The sequence below is a fragment of the Electrona antarctica genome, assembly GCF_951216825.1.
Source record: "Electrona antarctica genome assembly, chromosome: 3".
In the NCBI taxonomy this organism is placed as follows: Eukaryota; Metazoa; Chordata; class Actinopteri; order Myctophiformes; family Myctophidae; genus Electrona; species Electrona antarctica.
Genome location: NC_136808.1, coordinates 27,935,941 through 27,950,080, shown reverse-complemented (window position 1 = coordinate 27,950,080; position 14,140 = coordinate 27,935,941). Strand labels below are relative to the sequence as shown.

The window sequence follows — 14,140 nt, the reverse complement described above, 5'->3', positions numbered from 1 at the left end:
GGGCTGTACCCAACAAAGGATGTAACTGCTGGTTGAATCAGATTTTGGATATTTATGTGAATATTCAACTGTTTTTTTTTTGGCTTTCGCCTTTTTTTTAAATATTTTTTAATAAAGGGACAGACAGTAGGCTGACAGGAAGGGGAGAGAGATGGGGGTGACATGCAGTTAAGGCCGTCAGGATCGGGAGTCGAACCCGCGGCACACTGCCAGACTTGGACTATTGGCCAAGGTGCCTGGACCGCTGAGCCACAGCCCAGGCCATATTCAACGATTTTTTTATTAAAAATAAGGTCATTATGACTACAACGAAGCTGCAATTGAAAGCGTTTCAGGGTTGATGGATGCATTTGTAAATTGTTTGAGCTTTTAAAAGCATTGAATCCATTAAGAGAACTACAAACTACAGCAGGTTTATTTTAATTGATGACAATCCATCTCCCAATCCGACTGTGTGTTCTGAGTGCTACGCTAACTGTAGGCAGCTTGAGATAATTAACGACTCACCAGTCTTGCGGTTCAAAGGGAACACACTTCCAAAGTGTGTACATTGTTTAAGTCACAAGAGCATGGTTTTCATATCGTAAATATGAACTTTGGTCGGAGTCTTGAGTTGGTTCTTTTGCTTACTTTCGACCAGCTTGAAAAATGGCTTGGCTTCAACAGACTTCGGAATTCCACAAAAGATTGGAGCGATTTCAAAATAAGAGCCACTTTTATTGGAAACTTGCAACACCGGATTTATAAGTATAGACGTGGAAGTGACACCAGAGCTATTAACTGACACTGGGACGAAATCAACAGGCAATAAACAGGCCTATGGCCTATGGTCAAGTCTTGCTTTGGGGTTTGTTTTAGAATTAGGTTTAGCTAGTCTAAACACAAACAAGTGTTACGTTTACGGGCTTGAAAATGAATTTGTGGTCAATGGAAATCAGTGGTGTGTCTGTGCGTGCGTGTGTGCGCGCGCGTGTATGTGCGGCTAATGGACATGCAATACCAGCTCTGTTATGAATCCTCCTGTCAGACGCGGTGGAAGGGAGTGTCAGAAAAACCCAGCATGAAAGACATACCAACACACACACAACACGCATACACTCCCACCATGTTACTTACTTTATAAGAAAGTGATTGAGCGCTACGCTGTGATAACGGGAGACTTTTAAAGTGATTGAGCGCTACGCTGTGATAACGGGAGACTTTTAATAAGAGTCTGAGATGAGATGAGCAGGCGAGAAAAGAACCCTGCTGCCGACCAAATGCCACCAGTGCCACAGGACCGTGTGTGTGTGTGTGTGTGTGTGTGTGTGTGTGTGTGTGTGTGTGTGTGTGTGTGTGTGTGTGTGTGTGTGTGTGTGTGTGTGTGTGTGTGTGTGTGTGTGTGTGTGTGTGTGTGTGTGTGTGTGTGTGTGTGTGTGTGTGTGTGTGTGTGTGTGTGTGTGTGTGTGTGTGTGTGTGTGTGTGTGTGTGTGTGTGTGTGTGTGTGTGTGTGTGTGTGTGTGTGTGTGTGTGTGTGTGTGTGTGTGTGTGTGTGTGTGTGTGTGTGTGTGTGTGTGTGTGTGTGTGTTGCATGCTAGCCAAGAGGATGAGTTGGTGATGACGGGGCTCTGTAGGCGACCCTTTGAAGAGTTGACATCCGTTTTGAGAGAGCCTCAAACTGTAGATCTGTGCGCCGCTCCCCATTTACACGCTCAGCCACGACGACGAAGAGCTTTCATTTTGCACTTCACAAGTTTCTCACCCCCCCATCCCCACCCCTTACTGAAATCACGGCACTCAAGCAATGTTATTCTTCCATCCTTCTCCCTGACGTTTGCTCCTGCCTGTGCTCAACATGTGCCCCTGTGGCTTTTGGGCTGCCCACATCAGGCTTGGACCTGGCCCGCGACGGGACCAAATTAGTAAGGAGAGATGAGATGCCTATAGGGAGGCAGGGACGTGAGGTCAGGGATGATGAGCTTTATTGGCATATTCCTGGCAAACCGGCATGAACCGGAGCCAAGCCTCCGACCTCCGACACATGTTCTCCTGTCCTGGAACTGGAGCATCTGAGAGGAAACATGTGGAAGCTGAAAGAGAGGGATAAGATAGGAGGAGGAGGAGGAGGAAGCAGAAAGAGAGGGATAAGATAGGAGGAGGTGGAAGCAGAAAGAGAGGGATAAGATAGGAGGAGAAGGAAGCAGAAAGAGAGGGATAAGATAGGAGGAGGAGGAGGAGGAGGAGGAGGAAGTGGAAGCAGAAAGAGAGGGATAAGATAGGAGGAGGAGGAGGAGGAGGAGGAAGCAGAAAGAGAGGGATAAGATAGGAGGAGGAAGTGGAAGCAGAAAGAGAGGGATAAGCTAGGAGGAGGAAGCAGAAAGAGAGGGATAAGATAGGAGGAGGAAGTGGAAGCAGAAAGAGAGGGATAAGATAGGAGGAGGAAGCAGAAAGAGAGGGATAAGATAGGAGGAGGAGGAGGAGGAGGAAGCAGAAAGAGGGATAAGATAGGAGGAGGAGGAGGAAGCAGAAAGAGAGGGATAAGATAGGAGGAGGAGGAGGAGGAGGAGGAGGAAGCAGAAAGAGAGGGATAAGATAGGAGGAGGAGGAGGAGGAGGAGGAGGAAGCAGAAAGAGAGATAAGATAGGAGGAGGAGGAAGCAGAAAGAGAGGGATAAGATAGGAGGAGGAGGAAGCAGAAAGAGAGGGATAAGATAGGAGGAGGAGGAGGAGGAGGAGGAGGTGGAAGCAGAAAGAGAGGGATAAGATAGGAGGAGGAGGAGGAGGAAGCAGAAAGAGAGGGATAAGATAGGAGGAGGAGGAGGAAGCAGAAAGAGAGGGATAAGATAGGAGGAGGAGGAGGAGGAGGAAGCAGAAAGAGAGGGATAAGATAGGAGGAGGAGGAGGAAGCAGAAAGAGAGGGATAAGATAGGAGGAGGAAGTGGAAGCAGAAAGAGAGGGATAAGATAGGAGGAGGAGGAGGAGGAGGAGGAGGAGGAAGCAGAAAGAGAGGGATACAATAGGAGGAGGAGGAGGAGGAAGTGGAAGCAGGGAGGAATGTGGAGTCGGGTGGGTAGGAAAATGGACGATGAGGAATAGATGCTAAATAAATCGTTATAATGGACTTAACATGCAGAATGTCCCCCTGTGTCCGAATAGTTCAATGCCGGCAAAACGCATAGGCCGTCCACCTGGCTGTCTATGCTTTTCTGTTGCATTGCAGAGCCACGTGTTTACCAGTGATTGATAGGCGGCTTTTTCACTGACAGCCGGCAATTCTGAGACAAATTGTCATCCCCATGTGCACAGAATTACACTCTGGTATAGTAATGTGTACTGGTGTCAGAGCCCCACACTGTTAACAGTGTGATCAGGCTCTCTCCCTCGATCTAACCTCTCTCTCTCTCTCTCTCTCTCTCTCTCTCTCTGGGCTACTTTCTACTTTGAAACAACCCCCAGCCTGTCATTAGGCCAGTCTTTTATGACATGACAAATCGAAAGAAGATTGAAGTGACACATTTAATTTCAACTGCGCTTTTGGGTGTAGTTTTTTTCCTCTGGAAATAGGTAAAAACAAGACATATTTCATTTGTACTGCATTGATTCGTTAAAAAAAGTAGTGGTTTATGGGTTAGCACCTAACGTTTTACACTAGGGCTGTCTTGATTATGAAAAACTTTACTTGACGATTAATTGTCACTCAAATAATTAAGATTAACGATTTAATTGTGTTTCTGTCATTGAGCATTATTGGAATTTGGAACATTATAAATCTAAATTACATTTCTGTTTGGCTTTTAGCCTTTGTAAACAAATGTTGCACAGGTATTTCCACTATTTTTGATGTTTTGTAAAATGTTCGACATTCGACATGACATTTTTAAAGGTATATTCATTGATTTCACTTCATTCAAATATCACTTATTTTTTCTTTTCTTTTTTATAAACCTCCTTACTATAGAGTGTGCTGACCATATAAGGAGTTCCTCCCTGTCCCCAGTGAGCCCCTGGGGTCAAAAAACCATAGTTTCAGTTTTGGTGGCGGGTGGCAAAGCCTTCATCCAATCAGGATGAGAGGGGCCTTCCTCCAATCATGATCGAGTGGGGGCGGGCCTTGGTGCACATGCTGTTGGCCTGTTGCACTTCCCCCCACTGTAGAGCGTGTGCATGTGCACATTTTGTTACCGGGGCGGACTGGGTGGTTTTCCAAATCACCCAAATCACTGAATGCTCCTTTAACATGGAAATGATTATGACGATTGTGGCGATTATTATAACATTTTGATTATCTCAAATAATTGCCATTAGCGACCATTATGTAATAATTGTGACAAGCCTATTTTTCCACACTATATCATGTTATTCAAGTCACAATCGTGTTGTGAGCTTGCAGATTATCTATTTTAACTGTTTGACACACAATGATACACTATATTTAGTGGTTTAAGTGATTAAATGTCACTAAACAGTAAACACAGAACACACCTTTAAAACAAGAATACCCAGCACAGAAAGGGGGAGGGGGAGTAACATGGCTGCTACTCGCTTCATTCCATGGATGATCCCTGCTCCATGCTCTCAGGCGTCGCTCACACATAAAAGACACCCTGTCTTCTTTCTTAGTGTCTCCTGTGTCCTCTGTGTGTCGCACGACTCGCAATTCATTTTCAATGGGAGTCACGTGGTTTGACGAGACAGAGGACACAGGAGACACAGAGAAGACACGCTGTCTTTCATGTGTGTCTGAGGCCTCGGACTTTCCCAGAGGGAGAGCAGAGAGGAGGAACGCGGTTTTCCGCCTGCCAGGCGGGGCGCCACCGGTCCTGTCCTTTTGTTATTGTGCGTTAACACCGAGGCTGCTGAATGTCCTGAGGTTGTGTCGACTGAGGAACAGTTGTTGACGTGCTGAGACACAGCTGCCCCTCTGCAATAACGCTTTTTACTGCCCTGACACCAGGAGCGGAAGGACTGAGAATGCAGGACGGGAGGGAGGAGAGAATTCTGAGGGACAGAAAGAAAGCGAGAGAGAAAAAAGGAGAGTTTTACAAAGGAGGTTGAGTCCTCCAGTCATGCTCCTTCTTCTTATGTTTTCAGGTGGTCCTGTTTTGTTGTGCTTCCTCTCCTGTGTCCTGCTTATCACTTGTTATCGTCAATAGTGGTGGAGAAAAGCAATCAGTCAACGGCTCTCCAGTGTTACACCCCACTACCTCCACACACACACACACACACACACACACACACACACACACACACACACACACACACACACACACACACACACACATGCAAACACGCCCACACCGTGCTAGGACCCTCCGGGTAGTCTGCGGGGAGGTCTGTGGTTAATGAACTCTAAGCTGTTTGACATCATTCGTAGAGGGAGCATCTATGGTTGTCATTGTGTGCGTTGGCTTGCACTGTTCTCCCCACTTCCACATTTAAACGACAGCAAATGTCTTCCATTGGATGGCCGGGGGGTGCTGGGGGCTGTGCACCACATGTCAGACAGCGAGGTCTGGCTGTAGTGTCGGGGTGGCCTCACTGGCCAGGCCAACCCTCTCTGGGCTTAGAATAGCTTGCCGGGTTTGGTTTGGTCAGCTTGGTGTTTGTAGTCGTCAGGTGGTGGCTCACTCTGCTGTAGGTGGGCTGGTATTAGGCAGCATGGGGTTTGTGGCCTGTAGCCCGCATGTTATCCCTGGAGGACCACCTGTCTTGCACTGCACCCAGTACTGCGCTGCAGCATGCAGCAATCACCCGGCCAACTGTCTTTCTTTGGAGGTGGTCTCTCAGCTTTCACTCTGCTGGAGGTCCTTTTCTTTCCGGTGCGGGCGGATGTTCGCAAACGCTGGTAGTCGTTTGTCGGGCTGGGGTGGGGTGGGGTGGGGTGGGGTGTGGCGGCGATGGAGTGGCTGTATTTGACTGCCTGTCCCAACAACTCCCAACAACGTTTGCATTGTGAGCGAAGCGTTGGCCTTGTACAGCCCCTGCAGTCCCTGCGCAGTGAGATTGAGTTAATTGCACTTTGAGAGACCGCCGGCTCTACACATCCCATATTCACTGTGCACACTGAACCTACAACACACACACACACACACACACACACACACACACACACACACACACACTACTGTATGTAGGGTTTTCAATCAGTGCCTGACTGTTTTGCCGACTATGTTTTAGGACAGATGTACATAGATGCTTCATTTGCTTAATCTACATGTTGAAACGTCCTGTGTGTGTGTGTGTGTGTGTGTGACTGTGTGTGTGTGTGCGTGTGCGCGGTTTGGTATGTTATGGTTTGTTCGTAAGCTCTTGTATGTTCTCTGAGCCAACGGTCCATGCTTTTTAAAGCGTATTTGACAAATGCAGAGCGTCTCATGTGGCTTCATGTGACATGACTTCTGCTCCAGCGCACAGGCTGGCTTCTAATTTAGACCAGTGCAAACCCACAGCCAGAAATGTGAGCATTTACACACACGCTCTCTCTCTCTCTCACTCACTCACTCTCTCTCTCACACGCACGCACGCACGCACGCACGCACACACACACGCGCGCACACACACACGCATGCACTCTCTCTCTCCCTTATGCCACAGACTCTCACTCACACCTTACACACATAGCACATACACTCACACACATACAATAACAACTGAACAAAAATGAATAGAAATCACATTGAATTTGATATTCCTATAATAAGCAGCATGATTTAGCATGACTCAAATTTCTGGTCACATCCAACAGCCACACTCTAGACTTTCCAAAATATATACCCCCCCCCCCCCCCATCTCTCTCTCTCTCTCTCTCTCTCTCTCTCTCTCTCTCTCTCTCTCTCTCTCTCTCTCTCTCTCTCTCTCTCTCTCTCTTACGCTCTCTTCCTTGTTAGGTTTGGGGATTGTTGATTGTTCCAACTTAGTTTAACTCAAAACATCACAACATTACACAATCAGTCTTAGTTAACATGTCTGAGGAATCACAGTGAACATCAATTTGATCTCAAACATAAGCATGGTGACATACAGTATATCCATAATGATATCCATGTGATCGCAAATTTGTGATGTTGATTTCAAACATATCACCCAGAGCTACCCCCAAGCACCCCGCCCCTCCTCTCTCTGTGTGTCATGCAGTTTCAACATTAGTCAGCCCGTCTGTCTGGAAGCCAGCAGGGAGCCTTCAGGGCCCAGGCACCCAAGATGTAAGGACACACAGAATGCCAAAGTGGAGAGGGGAGAATTAGTTAGATTAGGTCATCCTCACCCCGGCCCCCACCCCAGTTTAGAAGAGAGCAGGGGAATGAAGGGGAGTGCAAGTGTGGGAGGAGAGAATAGAGGGATGGGAGGCAGCCGAAGGGGAAACATGAACAGGGGATGGGAGAAAAGGGAGGAATGAGGAGAGAGAGAGAGAGAGAGAGAGGGGGGGGGGGGAGAAGAGGGTGAGAGGAAAAGAAAGAGACCATTAATTTAGTGCGGTGGGTGGGATCTGTAGGTTACTGGGATTTTCTGTGCCAGGCCCTCCTGGCTTTGACTGATGTCTTTGTGAAGAGGCCAGGAACCACACACACACACGCACACACACACGCACACACGTTCCAAGAAACTCAGGGGTTTGTTGCTGCAGGCCAGTTTCAGTGATCTGCACGCACGCACGCACCCACACACGTGTGTGTGTGTGTGTGTGTGTGTGTGTGTGTGTGTGTGTGTGTGTGTGTGTGTGTGTGTGTGTGTGTGTGTGTGTGTGTGTGTGTGTGTGTGTGTGTGTGTGTGTGTGTGTGTGTGTGTGTGTGTGTGTGTGTGTGTGTGTGTGTGTGTGTGTGTGTGTGTGTGCACACACACTGCACAAATATACACACAGGTCAGAGAACAATGGTCATTAGTGAGCTTCAAAGTGAGATGGGAAGGTTTATTTATTGCCTGTAAATGGCCCCCGATTTACTGCCATGTTTATGGAGATGATGGTGATTGTCTCAGAGCAGCCTGTGCGGCGCAGCGAGACCACTCACACAAGCTCTGATGTTCTTTGAGTAAATCCTCCGACAGGCCAGGGCGCCCAGGTCATTTCTGATCCTCAAATTAGATAAATGTATGGAGATACTAAACATTGTATGAGTGAGAAGAATTATGGAGGTATGGCAGGGAATGCATTGTTGTGCAGGAAAATAGCCAACACAGCTCATGTTTCTCATCATTGTTATATTTTCAAATCATCTGGAAACAAATATTTGATGCGGAGGGCTTCCGGACCGGCCCTCTGTAAAATGATGACGGTAAACCACAGCCTCGCTTGGCTTATCGCTTTTCTAACACGGTTTCCAAATGTTCCAACTTGAAAATCATAGACGTATGGCTATTAAAACTACACTACTACTTTAACTTACAACAATAATCGCTACAAGAAAGTAGTCACCAGTCCCCATGACTACCAGCACAAAACAGGAAGTGGCTGTGCAAATGTCATGGTGAATATAAATAAGTAAATACGATGTTGTCGCAGTGGCACTGATATATGCAGTCCTAGGTGTGTTTATCGAGCAGAATCATGGACTGGAACTATGCATAAAAATGCAAATACATTCTCTGTTATTTATGGCAAAGGAGTCTGTTGTTTACCTAAATAAATGTGAGTTTCAACTGCTTGCCAGAATACCTTGATATCATTCTCCCAGTATCCAACCATAACATGGACTATCATTCTCCCAGTCTCCAACCATAACATGGACTATCATTCTCCCAGTATCCAACCATAACATGGACTATCATTCTCCCAGTATCCAACCATAACATGGACTATCATTCTCCCAGTATCCAACCATAACATGGACTATCATTCTCCCAGTCTCCAACCATAACATGGACTATCATTCTCCCAGTCTCCAACCATAACATGGACTATCATTCTCCCAGTATCCAACCATAACATGGACTATCATTCTCCCAGTATCCAACCATAACATGGACTATCATTCTCCCAGTATCCAACCATAACATGGACTATCATTCTCCCAGTCTCCAACCATAACATGGACTATCATTCTCCCAGTATCCAACCATAACATGGACTATCATTCTCCCAGTATCCAACCATAACATGGACTATCATTCTCCCAGTATCCAACCATAACATGGACTATCATTCTCCCAGTATCCAACCATAACATGGACTATCATTCTCCCAGTCTCCAACCATAACATGGACTATCATTCTCCCAGTATCCAACCATAACATGGACTATCATTCTCCCAGTATCCAACCATAACATGGACTATCATTCTCCCAGTATCCAACCATAACATGGACTATCATTCTCCCAGTCTCCAACCATAACATGGACTATCATTCTCCCAGTATCCAACCATAACATGGACTATCATTCTCCCAGTATCCAACCATAACATGGACTATCATTCTCCCAGTCTCCAACCATAACATGGACTATCATTCTCCCAGTATCCAACCATAACATGGACTATCATTCTCCCAGTATCCAACCATAACATGGACTATCATTATCCCAGTCTCCAACCATAACATGGACTATCATTCTCCCAGTATCCAACCATAACATGGACTACAGCCAAACAATGTCCACTCGACACCTGCAGAGGAGCTCCTTCTTGGCTCCCCCTTCTATTTGTTTGTTTAGATTTTCTGAAGCAGCGTTACCTAATGTCCTCAGAAACATCTCCAAAGGGAATGTTGAATAAGAGGACACGGTCACACGGATGGCCTGCGTTTGCATTTCTTTATCTGTCTGTTTTGGCAGGCAGGTTTTCACAGTACCTGCATTTGTATAGAGATTCATGGGGGCGTGTGTAGGCCACCGTGTAACTGAGAAGGGCTTTTTTGTAATAGGGTCCTGGCCTACTTATCACAAAAGCGTCAGACATCAAAATGCACACATAGACATTTAGAAGTTCGTCACAAGCTGCGTGGTGTATTCAAAGGAGCTAAAATTACCCGAGGAGCTATGATAGCTTCTCTTTTGCATGCGAGCCACGCACGCACGCACGCATGCGCGCACGCACGCACACGCACACACTCTCGTATTAAGGTCAGGTATATTTATTGCTCTGTTTGAATGGCGCTAAGCCCATTACACACACAGATTCCTGTATCGCGTGAGTCATATTTGACAGTAATTCTCAGCACCTGTCGTGTGCAGTTATTGTACTTTGGAGAGGGTGATGGGCGGTACCGTCAGAAAGTCTCCAAATACTGTATATATGCTAAAATGATTTTTAAATAATGTTTTCTTGTATTTTTCTGCTCTTGTCGTCCTGTGTGGAAAACTAATTTCTCAGCAATTGACAACCCATCTCTCCTCTGCGTCACATTTGTTGTTCATTTGAATTGGTGGTGTTGGATCATGTATCTCTCGTCTGACCTGTTTTTGAGGGGCGCTACCCCCCTCCTATGCACAGCTTTGTGTGTGGGTCTGTAGCACGGAATGCTGTGATTTGATTGGCTGGGCATGGAATGTGATGATGATGTATGACGATAAGAGAAGAGTGCCCCTCACTTCACACAAGTGATTTGTAAATTAAAGTATGTGTCAGCATTGTGTACAACTCAGTAAAACCGTCCTACACCTGATTGATTGATTTATTAACAGTTTGCAGAATTACAGTACATTTCAAGTACAACTCAATACAAAAACTGTTAACTGTGAGTGGACGACACCATTACACTTGTTTACAATAGGGCCCACTATTTTCAATTCATCAAAAACCTATGGTATGCATGCACTGCAGGTTCAGTCTGTGGCTCAAATTTCACTCAAACACGATGCTGCTTAGACTCCGGTATATCTGCGAAAGTTTACTTTGTTTGTTTTCAAGGCTATTTAGTGTCCATGTAAGATGTAGAATAGTCTGCTGGAAAAACATTTTTGGTCATGGTGATTTGGTGTATTAAAACACATTCACTGCCAGGTATTAATTCAGTCAAGACCCTTGTTTTGAAGGCCCACCGGGACCTGGGATATGAACTGGAGGTAATGAAACGCGGTGTGTTGTGACGGACGGTCGTCCTTTCTTTCACTCGGAAAATACATTTTGTAACCGCGATCATCGGTTCTGTAGTTATGGGCCGTTGAATAAAGCTTGTTTTGACCAAAAAACGCAATCTGGGAAAAGAATCCGAGATAAATGCATTTTTCTAGATCTGATGAACCATTCATACGTTGGCGAAGAAGAGTGGCGATCTATCATAAACGTGTGCGCCATTTGCCAGGATATGAGCAATGTTAATAATCCCTGTGTGTCTCTCTCTCTCTCTGTTTTCTCTGTGTATAGGAGTGCGGGGCAGTGCGGAATGTTCTTGTGGGAGGAACCACTTCACGTGTGCGGTCAGTGCGTTTGGGGAGTGTACCTGCATCCCTGCCCAGTGGCAATGTGATGGTGACAATGACTGCGGAGACCACAGCGACGAGGATGGATGCAGTGAGTCCACACTCTCACCTCAATCTCTAACCCCTCTCTCTCTCTCTCTCTCTCTCTCTCTCTCTCTCTCTCTCTCTCTCTCTCTCTCTCTCTCTCTCTCTCTCTCTCTCTCTGTCTCTCTCTCTCCCTCCATTATTTTCTCCCAAGCCAAATTCCAATACTCACACACTCCACTTCGTCCTCCACCAGCGCCTTAGATTTGATCCACACGGGTATTTTTTTATAAACTGATCTCTGCGTCTACATGGCCCTGTTTACAAAAAGTGTCATAGCCAGCCAAAAAAATCTCTTGTCTTGTCCACACGGGGACTCATAAACAGAATTTTTAATAATCTACACTGTGGGTAGAGTTTTTAAAAAGATTAGTTTTTTATGAAAGAAACGCTTTTGCGTGTGGCCGACCCCCCCCCACCCCCCAGCCCCCAAACGCATATGAAAATGCTTTAAAAATAACCGACTGTGTGGACGAGGCCTTAGCCCCGCCCCCGAGTGAGGAGGCGAGGATTAGATGCGAGGCTGGAGGAATCAAGCCGGTTGGAATGATAACCACATTCCAATACTCAAATTTCTGCCTGCTTTCATCCTCCCTCCTCTGTCATCCTGTCATGTTGTATTGGACAGTGCATTTCTCTATGAATTGAGCTGTTTGACATGCATTCTCCCACACCCACACCCACACCCACGCACAACCAATTCTATTTACAATTCTGTGAATATTAACGATCAAATCCATTTAATTTGTTGCTTCAGTAGCTTTGATCAGATCTACTGTATCTGAATAATGTGCTTAAGTATCTCTTCTAGTTTTAATCAAATGGGGAAACTTTTCACTCTCAGACTGTTGATAGACTCACATGCACACACTGTTACAGTATGTTAACACAGAGCCCGCCAGGAACGTAGTAAGCGTATAATTACTTTTGTCTGGCAGCCCGCCAGAACCATAGCCTACGTTTTCTAGGATTTGTATTCTTTAATCCATGTTTTGATCGGATCGAATCGTTAGCTGCCGCTCGTTAGCATCACAGCTAAGTGGGACAGTGGCTGCGGCCATTTTGAAGATGCACGCGCATCCACTTGCACTCTATGTGCTGCTTTCAATGGCCTGTATCTCCAAATCGGCGCACTGAATGTCGTTTCTGGTGAATGTCCGTTTTTCAACGCGAGAGAACAACAACCAGTCAAGACACCACACACAGCATTATGTCATCGTAACACCCGGTTACGGATATTTGGCTCTTCAAAATAAGGGTTGCAAGCGGAAAACCTTGGCAATGCGCGATAAATAGATTAATTAATCCTGGCGGTCATTGTGTTTAACATAATGACATTGTTAGGATATGAGCAGATCGCATGTTTTCGTCTCTCTCTTTGAAGTTTGTTAGATCCCATCTCCCAGATAGCACAGATTTCAATCCCATAGGCCGATGAGATGGTTTGTCCTGCAGAGCTACTGTATACTAAACTGATGAAAACCACAAAGTTGGCTTGTAAATCGGCTTGTAATATATAATAATCACTGAATGTGGTCAGAATACATTACATGTACATGGTTTCCTGTATCATCAGGACACATACAGTTGTGTGCCACCGATATTGTCCCTTATCATTTGACCCATTTAGGCCTGACCTCAAAATTTTAAAAAATCCTTCTAAATCCTCCAGTTTTCTGAAATAAATATTTTCACGATCTTTCAAAAATAGCAGACCTACAAGCTCGTAGCGCGCCACTCGGTGGCGCGCTATGAGCTTGTAGATCTGCTATTTTTCAATAGCTAAATTATAACATAATGTTTAAAACACCAAAAGGGGTTCCCGCCCAAAATGGGTTAACTGTCCTTTTGCGCAGATCACGCAAACCTCAGCAAAAAGAAAAGGACAATATCGATGGCCTCCAACTGTACTAGGTTATTGCATTAGCAGGGTATATCACATTTTACACCCATTGAGAGAACAGTTTTCTTGTATTTTGACAATATACCATCACGTCATCACATCAGCATTTGTTGCACAAACCAACCTATGCACCATAAAACTGTCAGCGGGTCGGTGTTTACTCCACAGTAAAATTATCAGTGTTCATTTATCCATTTGTAACTCAAAGGGTGGACAAATGGAACCAAATAGACCCTTAAGCTTTGTGCACTCTCAAGAGTTCAGTTAACACCCAGGTTTTTACTGTGTTCCGTACACAATATCAAGTCAATTCCCTGTTTGTCGTTTTACTGTGGCTGTGCTTCAGCGAATGCCCAGTGCAATAATGCCTGAGTGACTTTTGGGCATGGCATTGCATTCCGGGGGGCAGAGGGGTAGGGGGTACAGGGAAGCCTTGGCAGCAGCTAGTGGGGGGTGGGTGGGTGGGCGATTGGGGAGTTATTCTCTCAGCAGAGCATGTCAGGGAGGAGTGAAGAAAAACTGCTCTTTTTATTCCTTTTTGTACTCTTTCCTAAAGTATATTGATGCTGTCAACCGCTGTCTGGCTTCAGGCTTTTCTTTTTTCTATTACTGTGAAGCACCAGATGCTGCTCCTCTTTGTTTGACACGTCCTAAACCTGTCAGGAGTCGGACTGTGTGTGTGTGTGTGTGTGTGTGTTTGCGCGCGCGCGTGTGTGCGTGTGTGCGTGTGTGTGTGTGTGTGTGTGTGTGTTTGCGCGCGTGTGTGTGTGTGTGTGTGTGTGTGTGTGTGTGTGTGTGTGCGTGTACGCGTGCGTGCGCG

General features: G+C 45.9%; 1 protein-coding gene across 3 annotated transcripts in view; it reads left to right on the top strand.

The window, feature by feature from the left end:
• Positions 1–14,140, top strand: part of lrp4 (low density lipoprotein receptor-related protein 4) — a 117,775-nt gene that overhangs the window by 40,112 nt on the left and 63,523 nt on the right. For all 3 annotated transcript variants that reach the window (XM_079496607.1, XM_079496606.1, XM_079496608.1), the window contains exon 2: positions 11,278–11,424. In XM_079496607.1, coding sequence (XP_079352733.1) covers positions 11,278–11,424 — 147 coding nt within the window. The remainder of the gene's footprint in view (positions 1–11,277; positions 11,425–14,140) is intronic.